Source organism: Canariomyces notabilis, assembly GCF_033297395.1.
Source record: "Canariomyces notabilis strain CBS 508.74 unplaced genomic scaffold N656scaffold_46, whole genome shotgun sequence".
Classification (NCBI taxonomy): Eukaryota; Fungi; Ascomycota; class Sordariomycetes; order Sordariales; family Chaetomiaceae; genus Canariomyces; species Canariomyces notabilis.
The window spans coordinates 78,632-96,974 of record NW_027041868.1 but is presented as its reverse complement, the minus strand read 5'-3'; the positions used below and the strand labels follow the sequence as shown (position 1 = coordinate 96,974).

General features: G+C 53.8%; 6 protein-coding genes across 6 annotated transcripts; 3 read left to right on the top strand and 3 right to left on the bottom strand.

Annotated features, from left to right (window-relative positions):
* Positions 1 to 871: 871 nt before the first annotated feature.
* Positions 872 to 2,812, top strand: N656DRAFT_742154 (uncharacterized protein; the record flags this gene model as incomplete). Its single annotated transcript, XM_064812830.1, has 3 exons — positions 872 to 1,722; positions 1,979 to 2,581; positions 2,645 to 2,812. Coding segments are annotated over exons 1-3 (1,404 nt in total), but the record flags the coding sequence as incomplete, so codon positions are not given.
* Positions 2,813 to 2,927: 115 nt separating this feature from the next.
* On the bottom strand, positions 2,928 to 7,808 carry N656DRAFT_802839 (uncharacterized protein; the record flags this gene model as incomplete). Its single annotated transcript, XM_064818293.1, has 9 exons — positions 2,928 to 3,144; positions 3,215 to 4,617; positions 4,680 to 4,748; positions 4,842 to 5,179; positions 5,228 to 5,384; positions 5,456 to 5,791; positions 5,849 to 6,162; positions 6,234 to 6,467; positions 6,536 to 7,808. 9 exons carry the CDS (start codon positions 7,806 to 7,808, stop codon positions 2,928 to 2,930), a joined length of 4,341 nt encoding a protein of 1,446 aa, XP_064664851.1.
* A 952-nt stretch (positions 7,809 to 8,760) lies between these two features.
* On the bottom strand, positions 8,761 to 9,737 carry N656DRAFT_849574 (S-adenosyl-L-methionine-dependent methyltransferase; the record flags this gene model as incomplete). Its single annotated transcript, XM_064819353.1, has 2 exons — positions 8,761 to 9,407; positions 9,494 to 9,737. The coding sequence occupies 2 exons, from the start codon at positions 9,735 to 9,737 to the stop codon at positions 8,761 to 8,763; spliced, it is 891 nt and encodes a 296-aa protein (XP_064664850.1).
* Positions 9,738 to 12,394: 2,657 nt separating this feature from the next.
* Positions 12,395 to 13,396, bottom strand: N656DRAFT_833177 (uncharacterized protein; the record flags this gene model as incomplete). The annotated part of the gene is made up of 3 exons (XM_064818682.1): positions 12,395 to 12,565; positions 12,648 to 13,178; positions 13,255 to 13,396. The coding sequence occupies 3 exons, from the start codon at positions 13,394 to 13,396 to the stop codon at positions 12,405 to 12,407; spliced, it is 834 nt and encodes a 277-aa protein (XP_064664849.1). The 3' UTR covers positions 12,395 to 12,404.
* Positions 13,397 to 14,517: 1,121 nt separating this feature from the next.
* Positions 14,518 to 15,395, top strand: N656DRAFT_849572 (uncharacterized protein; the record flags this gene model as incomplete). Its single annotated transcript, XM_064819352.1, has 2 exons — positions 14,518 to 14,678; positions 14,749 to 15,395. Exons 1-2 carry the CDS (start codon positions 14,597 to 14,599, stop codon positions 15,393 to 15,395), a joined length of 729 nt encoding a protein of 242 aa, XP_064664848.1. The 5' UTR covers positions 14,518 to 14,596.
* Positions 15,396 to 16,431: 1,036 nt separating this feature from the next.
* On the top strand, positions 16,432 to 18,198 carry N656DRAFT_840512 (MFS general substrate transporter). Its single transcript, XM_064818946.1, has 2 exons — positions 16,432 to 17,603; positions 17,671 to 18,198. Exons 1-2 carry the CDS (start codon positions 16,578 to 16,580, stop codon positions 18,139 to 18,141), a joined length of 1,497 nt encoding a protein of 498 aa, XP_064664847.1. The 5' UTR covers positions 16,432 to 16,577; the 3' UTR covers positions 18,142 to 18,198.
* The last annotated feature ends 145 nt before the right edge of the window (positions 18,199 to 18,343 follow it).

The window sequence follows — 18,343 nt, the reverse complement described above, 5'->3', positions numbered from 1 at the left end:
CTCGAGCAATCATAAGGGGCTGAGTATGCTGGCAAAGGGGAATCTCAGGCCCTTCTCCGGACTAACAGATTACATGTAAGGGATTTGGAGGGCAAGAAGTGGTCTTTGTGATTGGCAACGCCAGGGATTGGAGTGGGCTGCAGGGGCGAGCCAATGTCTCAGTATGTACCTCCAGGGCTGTGGAAAATGAACTCGAATTCCAGTCAACCTCAGGCCTATTAGCTGTTTCCATGATTTTGGCTTCTTTGACGAATAAGAGACACTTCTACCTCCGTACAATACATAACAGCTAGCACTAAGAACGCGCTAGATGTGATCTTAAGAGGTAGCCTGCATGTCTGGTGACATACCTCACCTAACTGTCTGGTCTTGCAGCCCATTGTTCTACAACCCTCCACACTTCCGGACCAACTCATTAAGATGATGCAATGAATTGGTGATAATGACACCGTGGACACGGTATTGGGACCGCGAGTGCCGCAACCGGTGCCGTTGTGGCGCTCTCTTTGTGCTGTTCGAGTGCAGGTGGCACAAGGGGACCACTCCACCAAGTCAACATGCGTCCCATGAGCTCGGAGGGCCAGATGGGCTGAAGTCCGTTATTTCAAGTTATATGCACCACTGCAACATATCATATTCGGTGTGAAATATTTAGTGAGAGGGCTGAAATACTCGATTTTGAATGGCTTAGGATCAGTGATCGTCCAAATGGAATTGGCCTACTCTCAGCCCCTCGGCTCCTTTTGCGATTTCCGATCTGCTCACGCGTTGTTGTCGACGGGAAGATCCAGCCAACGAGTAACGTGTGCTAGAAAGATAATCAACGTAATAGCAACCTCTCCCGACAAAGGGTGAGGATGTATAATAATCAGTCATATCCGTCGTTGTCATGTCATTGTCAGCTGAGATGAGTCTGCCATGTGCCAGGTCAAGTCCGAGTCAGCTTGACGTGGAACACTCCTGTGCAGCTCAGGCTTAGACTGCTCTCGTGTCTACGTAGACCAGCTCATCCTGCCATCTCAGTATTTCCCCAAGACCCCAACCATCATCAACTCCCGGCTCAAGCACCGTCTGCTCGCGAAAGAGAAAATGAGACTCCCACTTCAGCGACAGGCGGCCACCGCGGCCTTCCTGTTGCTCGTCAGCTCCACGATGGCGGACGTCCCCCATTGGACCGACGCCGAGTCATACAACGCCGGGGCCCTCGGCGACGCCCCCAACCAAACCTTCCGCAGCAGCCCGGGCATCATGGCCCCGATCTTCCAAGTCACCAAGCTCGACATCTCACAACTCGACTCTGCCCCCTATCTCTTCCTCGACTGGCACTACGACCACGCCGGCGCGCCAATGATCTTCCGCGCCGACGATCTGAGTCTTGTGTACGCCGACCAGTGGTGCCCGCACGTCAAGAACACACGCGTGCAGGAGCTGGGTGGCGAGCGGTTCCTCACGTTCTGGGAGGGGGCTGACTTCTGGGGGTATGGGAGGGGTGGTTGTCTGTTTTTTGATGAGGGGTATAATCTGCGATATAACATCACGCCGATTGGGGATCAGTTTGAGTTGTTGACTGATCTGCATGAGTGTCAGGTTACGGAGGAGGGTACGGTGTTGATTGCGATTTATGATCCCATACCGTTTGATTTGAGTCCGATTGGGGGCCCGGTTGATGGGACGTTGTTGGATGGGGTGTTTCAGGAGATTGATCCAAAGACGAACAGCTTGGTGTTTGAGTGGAGGGCGTCGGATCATTATTCCATCACCGACTCGCCGGAGACTGTTGAGGACAATATGAGGGAGCATGGGTTTGAATTTTACCATATGAACAGTGTGGCCAAGGTAAGTCCAGTCTGGCTTCCCATCACCCCTGTCTATCCTAGGTCCCCGCCAGGCCTCGTCCCAGCGATCTGGCTTAGGCAAGGCGGTGATTCCTTCACAGCCCCTGACGTTGACACCCCCTCCCATGCCACAGTACGGCAAGAACTACCTCGTCTCCAGCGCATCCTTCAACCACGCGATCCTCATCAACGGCACCGACGGTAGCACAATCTGGACGCTTGGCGGCGAGGACAACGACTTCCAGTTTCTCCACGGCGACCCGGGTTTCGCCATGCCGCATCAGCCTCGCCTCCTCAAGTCCGAAGACAACTCCAACCACGTCACCCTCTTCGACAACCAGGTTGAACGAGTCAACGCCGTGGGCTGCACAGCAAACTGTTCCAGGGGTATACATGTGAAGCTTGACCATGAGAAGAAGACGGCCGAGGTTGTTCGCGAGTTTTTCCATCCCATGAGCCTCAAGTCCCTCGCCCAGGGCGGATTCACTTCCTTGAAAGGTGGGAATGTGTTGGTTGCGTGGGGTACCCAGCCTGGGGTGACAGAGCATAAGGCGAATGGGGAGGTGGTTATGGATATCCAGTTTGGGAGGATTGGGAATGAGTATCATCCGGAGTGGAATGCTGCGTACAGGGTGTTCAAGGGGCATTGGAAGGGACAGCCGGCGTGGGATCCGAGCATCGCGGTTGAGGATGGGACGGTGTATGTGAGCTGGAATGGCGCGACGGAGGTTGCTGGGTGGATTGTGGTAAGTTGTACCCTTGAAAAAGATGCTCGTGTGTGAGTGCAGTGGGAGGCTGACGATGGACAGTTTGGGAGTGACCACGCCGACAAGATCCACGGAAGCACTACGATTCTTGCCAAGTCGCCGAGGCGGGGTTTCGAAACGGTTATTCCGCTGTCGCATGTCCCGAGGTATCTGCGTGCCGCTGCCACCGACTCCAAGGGTCGGGTTTTAGGGTATACTGCCGCTTGGGACTGTATCATTAGGGGTGTCAGACATGACTGCGTGAACTGGCTAAGGTACCAGACTGGATATAAGCAGTACCTCACTTACCAGAATCTGAAGTCATGTATACCTCTCCGTGTGCTTTCTAAGTATCAGCGTGGACCTTTAACCCCTTAAACAGTCCACACCGCACCACCAGCTCCGCCGGCGTGCCAACGTCAACAACCATCCCGTTATCCAGTACCACCACACGATCATAGTTCAGCACAGCCTCAAGCCGATGGTTAATGGCAATCAGCGTCCTCCCACCAAGGCGGGTCTTGAGTAGGAACTCGATCTTCTCTTCGGTTTTCTTGTCGATACTGTAGGTACGCAGACCGTCAGTCAGTTGGGACCCAGTCGAGAAACCACCAGCCTGAGGGGACGACATACCTGCTCGTAACCTCATCCAACAACACAATCCTCCCCTTCCCATCCCCGTCCGGTGCCCCGGAGTTCTCCCTCTCCACATCCAGCACAACTCTCGCAACCCTCAACAACTGCTCCTCCCCCGCCGAGAACCTACAATCCTCCCTCCTCGCCGCCAACCCACCATAGCTCCTCATCACCACATCCAGCATGCCACATTCACGCAACACCGCCTCGACCCTCGCGTCCGAAAACACCCCATGCGGGTCCAGCGCCTGACGCAGCGTGTCAAACCCCTCCAGCTTGTCCTGCGAGATGACAAGGAACCGGTTGCGCAGCGCCTCGAGGGATAGAGTGAAATGGTCCACGCCGTCGATGAACACAGATCCGATGGGGGTGTAGACCATGCGTAGTAGTGCGAGGTGCATGGTTGATTTGCCGGAGCCTGTTCGGCCGCAGATGGCGATGCGTTCGCCGGGATTGATGGACAGGGTGATCCCGCGGAGGCTCCATTCCCTGTCTGGCCCTCCATGTCCGAGTCCTGGGGGTGTCATGCTTGTTTCTTCTTTTTCTGCGGCGGTCGTGGTGGTTGGAATCTCGCTGCTGGGGGGGTTGTACGTTGCCCATACATTCTCAAAGCGTATGGCGCCGCCGCAACCACCCGGATCACGGCTCACACCCCTCACACTATCCTCCTCTTCCTCAGCGGGAGTCTGCCGCTGAAAGAGCGCGATACGTGCTATAGCACCCAGCGACGTCTCCAGGCCCGTCCAGGCAATAATGAGCTGCGTCAGGGTCTCGCCGAGCGTCACGGCATTCAGAAACGCCACGCCAACTGCACCCGGGCTCACTCTATTCGAACTTTTCAGCGCGATAGAGGCGCCGAGCACCGCCACCACGAGGCCGGCAATTATCATGTTGAGCACCAGCTGCAACCAGCGCTGCGCAGCGTACAGGAGGTAAACGGGTTCCTGCGAGCGGTCGAGCTTTTCGAGGAACCTTGCCATGGTAACATCGGACCAGCCGTGCGCGCGTATGGTGGAGAGGCCAGCACCAGAGCCCGTCTCGGAAATCTTGGTTACCAAGGCGGCTGTGGCCTCGAGCTCGAAAAGACGCAGCTGTTTCGATGTCCGCAGATAAAAGTGCTGCACCAGGTACAAGACGATGAACATGACCGGGATGGCGCACAGCGCGGGCACTGACGCGACGGCAATGAGCACAATCTGGATGGTTGCCGTGAACAGCTCGGACGCCGTGTTGGACAGGTCAATGGGCAGCTGCATGTCGACAAACATGAGATCCTGGCTGAAACGGTTCAGCGTCGTGCCCGTGTCGACCTGGCTGATGACTGGGAATTGTGCTCTGAGAACCGTGGTGACGAGCTGGCCGTGGAGATGCTTGCCGGATCGGGTGATGACGTTGAATTGCTGGTGATATAACCACGCGCAGAGGACAACGAGTGGGAGAACTCCCAAGGCTGCATATGTACCCAGCCAGTATCCCAGCCGGTTGTTGTCGCCTGCCGCGGACGCATCTGACCACCATCGCACCCAAATGTCTGGATGGTTCCATCAAGATAAGCAAATGCCGGGCACACAATGTAATCAGGCTATGAGATGGATATGCACTTGCCAGAGAACTTAAAGCTGACTGACCAAGCCATGGCGCCGACCAGGAACACAGTCGAGTGGAGCAAGCCTACGGACTTGAAATACGTCTTGTACACAGTTCTGTCCCCTAGCATTTGCTTTGCGGTCTCTCTCTCGACGGCGTCCAGCGGTGCTTGAGCTTTGGCTGATGTTTGGGCGTATTTATTGTCGGTTGAGGAATGATCTGCCGCTTCCAAACTTTCGACGAATTCCATCAGGGGAGGATCAGAGAGTTGTCCTTCAGCGGCAGTCAATGAAGCCAGGCCTAGGTCTGGTCTACGGGACAGATGACCCCATTCGTCAATCTGATAAACCTCGTCCGCGAGGTTGGCAATACGTTCTGCCTACGTCAGCAACATACTCTCACAAAGACTGAGGATAGTCCTACCATCGTGGGTGGTATATATTGTCGTCTTCTCGGCGTTTATTGAGGTTCGATTGAATAGCATGTTGGCAACACGCCATCTCGTTCTTCGGTCCAAGGCACTGAACACATCGTCGAGAAGGAGGACGTCATTTTTCGTCGCCAGGGCTCTAGCTAGCGCCTACATACATATGCATGTCAGTTAGGGAACAAGCATGTGATTTTGTCCTTCAGAAGGGCATATGGACTCACCAATCTCTGACGTTGCCCACCACTAAGCATCACGCCGCCACTGCCAATGGGGCCTGAGGCGAATGTAGGCAGCCGAATGAGGTCATCCAGCGCGCAGTCCAATGCCAACTGTCGGTAGTAACCTGAATCACTTGCTTCTCTCCCGTACTGTATAATGTTTTGTTGCGCAGAGACGTTCTCAAGCCATGGCGTCTGGCTACAGTAGGCGAATGAGATGGACGGAGCTAAGGTAAGCTGCCCATCGGTTTTGTAGGCTTCACCGATGAGCCCCTTCAAAAGTAGCGTTTTCCCGGTCCCCACGGAGCCAATAATGGCAATCTTTGCCCCTTTCTTGATCTCAAAGTTAATATTTGTTAGTATCGGGCTACTTTTAGGGCTCCATCCAAGGGATACATCTCGAAGCGACATGATGTGCGTGTCCGCTGCCGGAGTATTGCGACCGCCAGCTTCAGAGTCCCCGTTGGGCATGACTTTTCTGAAGTCGATCCTCTCTTCCAGTAGAAGAAACTCGTGTAGTCGCTGGAAGCATCCGTACGCGCCACCGAGTTGAGGGATTACCTGGAAGAGACGGACCAAAGGCGCGGACAGCAACGTGATAATGACCAGAGATGTGAAAACCTTGGATACACTGAAGTCGTAGCCGCTGCCGGCAGTACCGACATACACGCCGAATATCAGAGGAGGAGAGAGAGTCAAGGGACAGTATGCTGAGTTGGTAAGGTGCTGTCAGCGAAGTGGTATGGTATATTCTCCGCGTACTGGTGCGCGTGAGACTTACACAGAATGTTGGTTACCACCATGAACCAACGGAAAGAAGAAGAATCTTTTATTTCGCAGTTCCGAAGTTTGGTCAGGGTTTGATAAGCCACCGAGGTTTGCGAGGTCATTTTGATCCCCTTTAAACTGTCCAGCACCTGCTTGGTACGCTTCAATCGTTTCTGCGTAGCCGCCAGCCACTTTTGTTGGCTAGCACCTGTCTTCTTCATGATTTGCATGGAACCCAGACCGGAAACTTGATGCGGTCGTTAGCTATCTGTGATTTGCAACACGGATTTCCTCGTTGTTACTGAATTCACTCACTTGCGGCAACTCCGAGCATGACGAAGCAAGATGGCCCAAGTTGTCTGTACAACAACCAAGTTGCTAACCCAGTGTCGATAGTGCCAGCCCATACTTCATGACAGTGGGCCACAGCTTGCATGATCCTCTGGAGGTCCGCGACCATGAGCGTGGTGGCCATTGATTCGAGTTTGTCACCTTCAGGAAGCCTCAGGAGCTTTTCGAAGATGGCGATCGCAAGCCCACCACGGATCATGACGGCACAGCGAAACGCCTGATGCCAGTACCAGCCGGTGGCAGCAGCAATACCGACATAGCATAGAAACGCCGCGCCTATTAGTCCATACCCATGGCTAGCTGGGATGGGATAGTCAGCTTCGAGGTATGCCAAGGCTGCATTAGCGAGAAAGGGCTGAGTAAAGGTGAATGCCGTGACGGCGAGTCTTGCAATGACGGGAGCAGCCCAAGTACGGCCCAAAGCGAAGAATGTAAGCCAGATGAGCCGGTTGCCCGTCGACGAGCCCTCTTGCTCTGAGATATCAGCCTTGCTTCCGTATTGACTACCGATACCCCGGAACTTAGGTCTCAGACGCGCCGTGAGCAGGCGGTCGTCAATGGGGCCGAACTCTTCAAGGTGTAGCACTCCACGGTAACCGCCAGCCATCAGCCTATTCAGCCAGTGAAAGACAGTGCGGCTGATGGGACCGGCCAGCAGCTCGTCAGCCACCTTCTCGTCAGGCGCTAGAAGAAGCTCTCTCTTGCTCCAAATCTCAAAGTAGAGAGCGATAAGTCTGATTCCGAGAGCCACGGACAGGGTGGCCGCCAAGGCCGCCTCTCCATTCAGCCAGTGAGTACGTGTCCGAGTGGCCTCAAAAAGACATGTCAGGGAGAGGAACACGACCAGCAGCGAAGCAGGCCGAAGGGACTTGAGATGCTCGAAGTGAGACACGACTGGGATAAAGATGGTCGCGACGAGCGAAGTAACGGCGCTGGGGATCGAGGCCGCCGTCTTGTTAGCGAGTTGTGTTTGCACGACAAGGACGGCAATCTGTGAAGCTGATAGTGCGGCAGCGCAGAAAAGCTTGATCCAGTACAGCCGGCCATGGCGGACTAGCGTTCGAGCTCGGTGTAGAGACAGAAGGGAGGCGATGGCGAGGATGACGAAAGTGCATGCTGGAACAATCACAAGCACCACTTCTTCGAAGAGAATCGTGAAGTCGAAATCCCGGCGGCAAGGCGACACTGACGGCCCGAAATCCGTGTCGGCCGCGAAGCCGCACTGGATTACATCCATTGATTTGTTCCAGGATAAAAGAGTGTAAGTACTGATATCATGGATTCATGGGTGCTAGTGTAAGTCCTAGATTTCAGTATGGGGGTGGTTCTCGAGTTGGGGAAGGGCTTGAGAAATTCGTAAGCCGCGATCTGCTAATTACATGGTTAAGGTAGGTAGGTAGCTCGTTGGTGGGTGGTACGAAGTGGTATCCTCGAGGCACGGAGGGAGGATTTGACGCACGTGCAGGGGCCTAATTACATAATGGACTCGCCCTGCGATGGGAGGCCTGTCTCGATCGAATAACATGCTCTGGGTGCAATTACTCTTCCTATGATGCCTCTTAAATCTACTGTTAAAGCGGACGTTGGGGTTGAGGTCCATACCGAATGCACGCATGTTGAGCTTCAAATTGACCAAGTTATGGTGGTTCGAAGGTTGTAGGTGGATAGAAGGAAGACGCGTGGGAGAACGCGATCGCGTTAGATCAATAAGTGGGGTTATTAAGCAACTTTTGACCCCGGGGTTGTGACTTCCCCGTATCAACATAACACAGCGGGATTGACTTCCATTAGTGAATTTCAAGAGCGCTTCAGACTTAACTCTTCTATTGCTGTCAAGCCGTTGTTGATAGTCGGTTTAACTTCGAACTATTACAAGCCAAATGCTAGGACACGTCCCATCGAGAACCACGAGTTCCACCAAGAATCCATTCTTTTGCTACGACTGTTTTACACCATTGTGGCCAGTTGCAGCACGGCATCACCAAATATGCATTTCCGCCTCAACGTCTCGTTCAGGACTGACTTGGCCACAGTTATCGCTTTCCTGTTGCCAGAAACCTCGATTTCACCGCGTTCAACCTCGTCACACAACGGCGTGCGGCACGCAGTTCCCGAGTGGATGGCGAAAACTCCACCAAATTCCCAGAGTAACAACCCCCAAGTTCTGATCACTGCAGGTATGCTTGCTGTTACGAACCCCTTTCGAACCGTGCAATCCAGACATCCATGTTCCTAGCACTATCCACCCCGCCCTCCAAATTTCCCACGCTGGCTGCAACCGCGTCGAGCATGGTCCGCAACATGATACCGATCTTGAGATCCGTACGAGAAACCACCTCATCCAGGTCCTTACGAAACAGGCGCCGCGGGTTGAGCACCATTTCCGCTTCATTCCTCGCATCAGCCTGTCTCACCAAAGGCGTGGCAATTTCCTCCTTGGCCAACGCCCAGCCGGCATCCGCGGCAAAAGATGTGATCTGACGCGGGCTGAGCGCGCAGCGTATGTTTCGTTTCGACTCCTCCCCTCGGAAGCTCTCTAGAGCGTTGGCCGCGAGGGCAGTGAGAACGTGAGGCACCTGAGCTAAATGGGAAGCGGAGAGACTGTACTCTGCGATGAGCACGCTCCGGACATGTTGACAGGCCGCTTGGAGTGTTCTTTTCAGGATGTCCGGACTGGAGAAATACCAGATGGAGTAGCCAAAAACGATGAAATCGAACGTTTGCCCGCCAGCGCCTCCCGACAGATACGCGATGGGGTCAGCCTGTACGAAGGTGATCTGGTGTCCTACAGGAGAGACGCGGACATGGGCTTGAGCTGATGCATAGTCCGGGGTGCCTATTTGCCCGGGTTTGATTAGGATGATGAGGGTTATCCACGGCGAGGACAAGGATGGCGGTAAACTATAAAGAAAGTTGACGAACCCCAGTGCAGCGGCGCATTGTCAACGGCGACTACGCGGCCTGTGCGTCCAACGGCATCAGCCAGCACGACAGTGAGGTCACCCTGGCCTGGTCCGATTTCGAGCACTGACGCTCCAGGCGGGATGCCCCAGGCTCGGACGACCTGCTGGCGATGTTCAAGTGCGGCTAGGTGGTTTTCCTTGTCGTAATGATTGGGGTCGTAAAGGAGACACGCCGACAGCTCTTGCGGTGAAAGAGAGCCCATTGTGTCTGCCCAAGTACGGTATGTTCTAAACCATAGACTCCTTTCCAGTTCGCTCTCTTGGAAATGTATCATGTGCCAGGTTCATGTCATGGTTGTGTCGTAGACTTTTACAACGCTTTCCCTGTATACATGCCAAACGCATGTATACAGATAGAAGTACTCCGAGTCGACGGCCTACTCAGGCGTTGGGGCCGAGATACCTCTCCCGACCAGTTGACGAATACCTACCTGCTCAGGTAGGCAGGTCGGCTGTGTGTGACCAGACGTCGTATTAGCCATGCATGTAAGCACTGCATGCAAGTAGGTAGAACCATCCGCCACCTCGCGGAACTCCGCCTTTTGCTAAGTGCTAGTAGTAAGCCCCTTATTGTACGTGCCACTCAGGAGGTACAATACGTACCACCCCACATGACATGAGCACATCCCGGGTAGCCCGGATGATGGATTTGATCGTCCTCGTGGGGGGGCGGCCGCCCTGAAGCACCAGGGGAGATCAAGATCTGGTGTTGTATAGGTAGTGTATGCTATGATACTGGAGGATACTGGTATATGCAACCCGGAAGGATCGAATCCTTCCCCCTTCTGCCAGGGAGAGGGCGCATATTGCAATCGAGAATGCTACCCTGCGTTCCATCCGACAGACCCAACGCGTATTCTATTTGGGCCCTAGCCGGATGGTGATTTGGATTTCCATCTTGATTGGCATCGATTAATACGGCGCCTCATGCAAATGGCTTACTAGGACCAGTATCCATGGATTCAAGTTATTGCCGCTGATCAGTAGATGCTCGCAACATTATGGCTTTGTAAGATCTCCATCTACCTCTTTGCAGCTTTGTAAGATATGTATCGACCCGAAGTGTAACGATCTTAGCACCTTCCTTATGTACTCGGTACTTGCAACTGTCCCTAGTACCGTAGTAGTACGTGCTAAGTAGTAATATGGTCAGAGTCAATCAATACATGGCTTTCAGCCAGAGGAATGACCTTGCCACCTCTCTCAGTTGTGTTAGCGGGGGTTATCATTGGCATCTTGGCCTGTTCTGTCATGCATCGACGACGTTAGTGTTTACCTTAACCTATTCCGATGGTGAGGAGGAGATAAGGCCCCCGGCCGACGGACTATTCCACTTATAACCCGGGCTGCAGGCCAACACTCTTGTACATTAGAAACATTACCAAGGGTTGCGAAGTCCACGCTCGTGTCTCAAACGTAATTGATACTAGTACCTACCTATTCTTCTAGCCCCAATCCCCATCCCCTTATACATCTGCCTACCTAGGTACTATAAGTGACTTTTTCTGCCGTACAGTAGTACATGTAGTGGCGAGGAACTACGGTAAAAAACTTCACTGCACGCTGTGCATCGTACTTGTGCAGTATGTATGTACAGTACTTTAATGCCTGGCCTGACACTGGTCACTGGTGTGCCTGCACGCGTATAAGTAACCACCGACTTAAAGCCGAGCAATGTACTTCAGGTTAGTAGCCTACCTAGGTATCACTGGATGCATCGACGTCATTGACGTCGCAGTGAGCGCAAGTCGGGTAGTGGAGAACGGGAAGAGCCACTGGCAGGCAGCGCCTGACGCGCCACAGTCCTACAGACACTAGTATACCTAGGTACGTTTGCTACACTACTACAGGCAAATCCTGCAGCCACTTTGTGCAGGAGAATACTAATAGTAGGTAGTACCCGCGGCCCGCCTGTAGTGTAGGCGGTAAGCAGGTCACTGCTGCATGCCCAAGGCAATTACACTACTGGCGCCAGCTCTGGAGCAGGGCCTTGATCCTGCGAGGGGCAATGCATACGCAGACGGAAGGTGGAATCTTGCACTGTCCGGAACGCACCCCGGATATGCCTGGGACGTGTGCTGCGGGCGGGCAAATGCACGGATCTAGTGCAAACAAGGGAATGCTTCTCCAAGTTCTTCTGCACCTATCCTTGTTTGAAGATGTTCCTACACGTGTACACTGGCCTTCATTGGCTTGTCCTGAGGTTGAGTTAAGCAACGCCAGGGAACGCGCCGACTCGACGGCTCGGGCAATGCCGCGCATTGGCGTCATTGCCGCGCCCTAAATAGGCGAATCCACCTGCCAAGTCCGGGGCGGTTCCCGACTACAACCGGCGGTCAACCGGTCACGCTTCCGGGGGTTGGCTGTACATACGTGCTCTCGTGACATGGCGACATGCTATGGAGAGATGGTGACACACCCCTAGGTTTACAACATTCTCCCACTGTCACGGTTGGAGGTCTATGGTTACCATGGAGAATTGTGCATTTACTAGATAGGTACATACCTTCGGTACAAGTAGTAGTGTACTAGTACTACCTAGACCTACCACTAAGGTAAATCCACGCCATTACTTATACACTTTGGGACTTGGATTGCAGTAGGTACTTAGCCAGAAGAAGGCAAATTGCGGTATTTCTACTTGACAGCTATACTAGGTATAAACACAAACAGATTCTGAACCCATTCCTTCGGCGGGGGTGCATGATTGAGGACCCGGCAACTGCTAACACTGGGCACATTGGGCAACGGTGGTCTTGAGACCCGTGACACATTGGGGCTGAGTGAGAAACAACCACCATCGGATGATGTTACCTAGGTACTTAGTACCTTAGTAATGACCCGGCCATATGTTCCCGTCCTCCCTCAAGCTACCAGCTGTGATCTTTGTGATCACCGTGGTACTGCGGCTGCTCAGCTTTGTGCTCACCGTGACCGGCAGCGTGCTCACTGGCATCTTCTGGCCACACTGGGGGCAAATCCGGGTTCTCATGCACCTCAATCTCCCCATTAACCATGGGAAATGAGATACCTAGATTAGTAACGCCAGAGCAGTCAGCAACTCAGCCGTTCAACCGGTAGAAAAAAAAAAAAAAAAAGAAGAAGAGCCTCACCAAGTGTCGGATGAACCAGCGTCTTCTGATCGAAAATCGAAAACGACCTCTTGGCCGCCCACTCATCCAGCTTGCCCCAATCCACGCACGTCTGGTCCAGATGGAAATTCGCCATGGGCTTGCGCTTCTGCGGGTGCCACCAGAACGTCACGACCGACAAATCCGGCTGGCACATGATGGCCTGGCGGATATCGTCGATGCAGTGGTCCGCGTGGCCGCGGAGGTCGTTGATGCTGACGTTGTACGCGTCGTGCCACACGACCAGCCGCAGCATCTTGAGGCAGTGGAGGTGGTGGTAGGCGCTCAGCTGGCCAAAGTACCCCCCCCCCTCGCGCAGCTCGATGGGTTTTGGGTCCTCGCTGCGGTTCAGCTTGCGGATCTCATCCGCGGTGAACCGGATGTTGTAGTGCTTGAACAGAGCGCCCCAGGCGTCTTCTGTCTCCGGGCGTGGTGGGCCGGTGTACTTGGTGCGCAGACCGAGACTCCCGTCGAATTTTGTAACCTGGTACTTGATGGCTTCCTTCGCTGGGGCTGGGACGGACGGACGGGTGTTAGTTGCTATGCTGTCATGAATGGATTGTTTGAGCCGGAGGCGTGGCAAACATACTGTAGGTAAGAAAGGGGTCAAGACTTGGGCGGCTCCCAAGACGCGGCAATGTGAGGAGTACAAGGCTGTAGGCAATGAGAAGGAGAGATGCGAGAGCCCAGCGTAACCACTGAGAACGCCGCTTCCTGCCATGAAAGGACATCTCGTCCTCGGAGTCATCCTTTTCACTCTCAGTGAGGAGCCGTTTGTAAGTGGCGCTGAACCTGTCTGGCGACTCCATAATGAACTTGAAGATTAAGGGCCCTAGGGAAAGATAGACTTTGTCAACTCAAAAGTAATGGAACAATAACACGACAAGAAGGGGGCAACGAGAGAGAGGAGCATGAAGATAGCAGTAAAATCCTAGGAATATGGAATCGTTATGATTTGGTTCAAGCACCTGTGCATCCAGTCCCTGCCACCTGCCTGAATCGTCTTCCATGTTGTCTCTCGAGAACCTGGCCTGATCGCCGGTTCAAAATCCATGCATTTACTGTACTTGTTAGATCTTGGCAAGCGGGGTCGTACAGAGATCAACCAGATTGAGTCCTGCAAAGGACGAGTGTTAGTTGCAGAACTTGATCCTTCATGTCACGGTAGACTCACTCAGCAGCCGACAGGAAGGTATCATGTGTCTCGAGTTTGAGTCCTGAGCCTGCAATATGCTGAGTGATATGACGACAACCCGCGGCCGAGCATGTAACGTGAAAAGGGGGGCCGGATAACTCAGCATGCAGCTTTGCTTCACATTTTCCCTTTCCGGTCTGGATTAGCAGGAATCCTTCGATAAGACATAAGTGCATTGCTGTCTCGAGGAGCCAATAACCTACACGGCGGAAACATGTCCGTGAGTGTCTTGCATCGCCGGCCTGAAGCCGGCCATTGAAAACCTGCCAGCATATTGATCAGATCATCATTGCATCAGGAAGAAGGTTACAGTGCTCAGTTTCCAGATTATGCCATGCGACTCTCGTTTTGCCTCATTGCCTGGCAGGTTGGCAGACCTTCCTGTTTGGACCTAGGTAAAAGAGTCCTCCGATGCTCTCTTCCGACGAGCCAATGGACTGTACAGCTGAAGTGTGGTCTTTGTGTTTGAGGCCGTTTGCTTGTAGAGATTTGGTAAGGAGAAACGAGGTTCGTAGGTGGTAATCATCATATGGAAGATGCCCTGAGCGGGATCAAGGCCGATTGATGTCCCTGGAGATCAAGTATAAGTAGCACAGGATAGTACACAAGGTCAGCTTCAAGAAGCAGGGCATTCAACCCAACCGTTCAGCCTCGAAGCCATCTTTGAAATCACTTCACTCCACTCAGTCACCGTTTAGCAACCCACTTAGTCTCCAGTCCAAGACCATCTTTCATCATGGTTCTCAACGCCAAGCTCATTGCTCTCTTGCCGCTCCTGGCTACGGCACTTGCTGCGCCCCTGGCCGGTCCCGCAGGCCGTAAGTCTAAGCCTCTTGTCCCCGCTAACTGTCCATCATAAGGTTAGTTACTGAGACTTGTTGTCTACAGTCAGCCAGGACGCCGTGCAGAACTATGAGAAGCGTGCCCTCGCTGAGGACGCTGTTCAGAACTACGAGAAGCGCGCCCTCGCTGAGGATGCTGTTCAGAACTACGACAAGAAGCGTGCTGCCGGGCTCGCTGAAGATGCCGTGCAGAATTACGAGCGTTCGGCCGGTTATGGTGAAGACGCAGTCCAGAACTACGACAAGAAGCGTGCTGTAGGGCTGGCTGAAGACGCTGTGCAGAACTACAACAAGCGCACCGCCGGTTATGGTGAAGACGCAGTCCAGAACTACGACAAGAAGCGTGCTGCTGGTCTTGCCGAGGACGCCGTGCAGAACTACAACAAGCGCGCTGCCGGTTATGCTGAGGATGCTGTGCAGAACTATGAGCGTTCAGCTGGGGTGACTGAGGACGCTGTGCAGAACTACAACAAGCGCACTGCCGGTCTCGCTGAGGATGCTGTGCAGAATTACGAGCGTTCGGCTGGGCTGACTGAGGACGCCGTCCAGAACTACAACAAGCGTGCTGCCGGTTATGGCGAGGATGCTGTGCAGAACTATGAGCGCTCGGCTGGGCCAACTGAGGATGCCGTACAGAACTACCAGAAGCGTGCGGCCGGACTCACTGAGGACGCCGTCCAGAACTACAACTAAGGTAGAACCCTGAAGCGTGAGGCCGGACTCGTCAAGTGATGCTAGCCCAGGTCACTGGGTTATCATACTTGGACGTGGAACGTGCCACCCACCGGACACTGTAGTTAGGTATTGTTGCGTGCGCAGGGCAGACCGGTGATATCGAGCCCAGAATTGGAGTTGAGTTGTAGTTGAAGTGGACTAGTAGTGGAAGATCGCAGCTAGGTAGCTCTTGAAGTCAAATGGACGTAGAAATAGGCCGCGAATACAACGTCGTACCTATTCTAACTCTAAGTACCTTACCTAAGTTAACAAACCAACGTCGTATCGGTGGGTTACACGCATCCGCGCGGTAGTAAGGTATGTACCTCGTAGTGAGAAAAGGGGGGCGGGGGTTTCGGACATTAGTACACTCCAGCACTCAAGAGTCAAGCTTGACATGTAAGTTTGGCGCAGGCAGGGCAAACAGGCACATGTGCCTGCGCTAGACTTACATACAGTTCGAGACTCAAGAGCCGAATCGTGATGTCAGCCGCCCAACCCAACGATGACGATGACGACGACGGCAGCGACAACTTCGTCACCAGCCAGGCCAAGCCATAGATTAACAATTGATAAATCATTCAAATGTGCGGTCTTTTCGGCTGATGGCAAAGTGTTGTCTTCCGGACATGGATTGGCCATTGCGGGTTGTAGACGTAGTGGCTCGAGTGGGTACCGGTCCTCCGGGTGGGCCGGGTTTCGGATCGCGGCGGGCCCCGGGTTCCGGATTCTCCGGATTTTCCGGCTTGAAACGCAATGGAGAAGTTGGTGGTATTCTGCGAGAGAGAAGTAAGGTAGTTTAAGGTTCAAGTTTCAGATGCCAGTCCGAACCAAATAAATACAGGTATTGTACGCAGTGGCTCCTTCCACTTTTACACGCAGATGCCTAATGCCCGGTTGAGGCCGGTTCCCGTATGGAATTTGCATTAGTAAGGGTCAGGGTTATATATGGATAGTTTGGCCCCACATACGGTGAGACAATCCATCCCCTGAATTTACCCATGACTCCCGTGAGCCAACCTGTTCCGACGCGCCTGGGAACGTCGGAAGTTGCATTGCAACCACCCACCCACCACTCTGCAACTGTTTATCGAACGAAATCTGAATGCAGCGCATTCAGCACTTGCAGCAAACGAGACAGAAGGCAAGGAAGACATCCCAATGCCGACCGCCAGCCAAGAAGAGAGGCCTTTACTGGGTTACAATGGCACAGGTAAGAGCGATGACCATGAGGAGAAGCACCGCCGGCGTGTTATCGCCGTGACCTTTGCCATGGTTCTTCTGATGGACCTTGCGGCCTTCTTCTTGGACGCGCCCCAGACGAGCATCCTGGAAGCCAACATTTGCAGCCGTTACTACGAATCATCCGAGCCATACAATTACAACTTCAATCAAGTCGAAAAAGATTGCAGAGCTGCACCTGTCCAGGCCGAGCTTGCGACCGTCAACCAGTTACTCAACACCTTCAACCAACTGCCTGGTCTTTTCGTCGCAATCCCCTTCGGCATCATCGCCGACCGTTACGGCCGTCGCCCCTTGTTTTACTTGATCATCCTCGGCGCGATGTTGCAGGATATCGTCGCCAAGACTGTCCTCTGGCGGCCCGACCTGTTCGCACCGCGTCTTATCTGGCTGTCGTCGCTTCCTCAGTTTGTAGGCGGCGGGGACGCCGTCTCTAGCTCCATGACCTTCTTAGTTGTCGCCGACGTCACTCCGGCAGACCAACGAGCCAAGCTATTTTTCCTCTTAACCGCCTGCGCACAAGTAGGAGAAATCGTGGCGACGCCCTTGAGTGCGCTGCTCATGTCCATCTGGAACCCTTGGATCCCGTACCTGCTATACAGCGTCTTGACCCTTCTCGCGGGCATGATTCCTGTTCTCTTTCTGCCGGAGACTTTGTCGCGGTCCGTATCGCAGTCTGAAACGGAAACGGAAGCGGAAACGGAGTCGGAAACGTCTCCGTACGGCTCGGGGTCCGATACGGGTGTGAACGAAGGCTTGCCAACCGCTGCGGATGGGACGGCAATGACACCCACGCACTATAGTCCTATATCGAAATTCCGGCCCCTTATGAAGCACAACATTATTGCTGTTCTGTTGGCTTTCTTCGTTTCCGCGTTAGGACGCCGGTCAACGGGCTTTCTCTTGCAATACATCCGACAGCGGTTTGATTGGACATACGAAAAGGTGCGTACTGAATTGCATTGAGTTACCTACCTACTGGATCCGATTAACCGTACCATCTTCACTCCAGGCTAGTGTCTTAATCACCCTCCGCGCAGTCGTAAACTTCACTCTGCTCCTAGCCGGACTTCCGGCCCTCCAGAAACTTCTCGACCTGCGCAGTTCAAGCACCGCGCAAAGCAAGGACCTCCTCATCAGCCGCCTTTCCGTCGCCTTCTTCGCCATCGGCTCGCTGGTTATTTCGTTGGCTCCGGTTGTGGGCCTGGCCGCCCTGGGCATCGGCATCTTCGCACTTGGTTCCGGGTTTCCTCCTGCCGCGCGCAGTCTCGCAACCACCTTTGTCCACCAGGACGAGGCAGGGCTGCTCTACACTGCCCTTGCCATAACGCAAACAGTGGGTGGACTTGTAGCAGGCCCCTTGCTGGCTCTGTCTTTTCGGTGGAGCCTCAGCCTTGGCCACGAATGGACTGGCATTCCATTTGCCCTGGTGGCCGGCTTGTTTGCGTGTGGGTTTATTGCGGTTTCCTTTGTACGGTTGTGATGAGTTATATTAGACTTTTAGACAGATAAGTCAAGGCAGTTTCATGAGCGACGTTCGATATGTGTACTTGGCAATACAAAGTGCACTTTGAGCTGTCTCGCTGGACCCTAACCCTGTGGAGCCATCGTGCTGCCTGGGTGCGCAGCTGGCAGCTGACACCAGCGGGTGAATAGCTGCGGGGAGACTTGAGGAAAGAACCCCA

Bases quoted from the DNA above. Each gene is read 5' to 3' on its own strand.
- N656DRAFT_840512 (XM_064818946.1), top strand. From the start codon at position 16,578: ATGCCGACCGCCAGCCAAGAAGAGAGGCCTTTACTGGGTTACAATGGC. The intron at 17,604-17,670 runs GTGCGTACTGAA...TCTTCACTCCAG, and splicing joins TTGATTGGACATACGAAAAG to GCTAGTGTCTTAATCACCCT.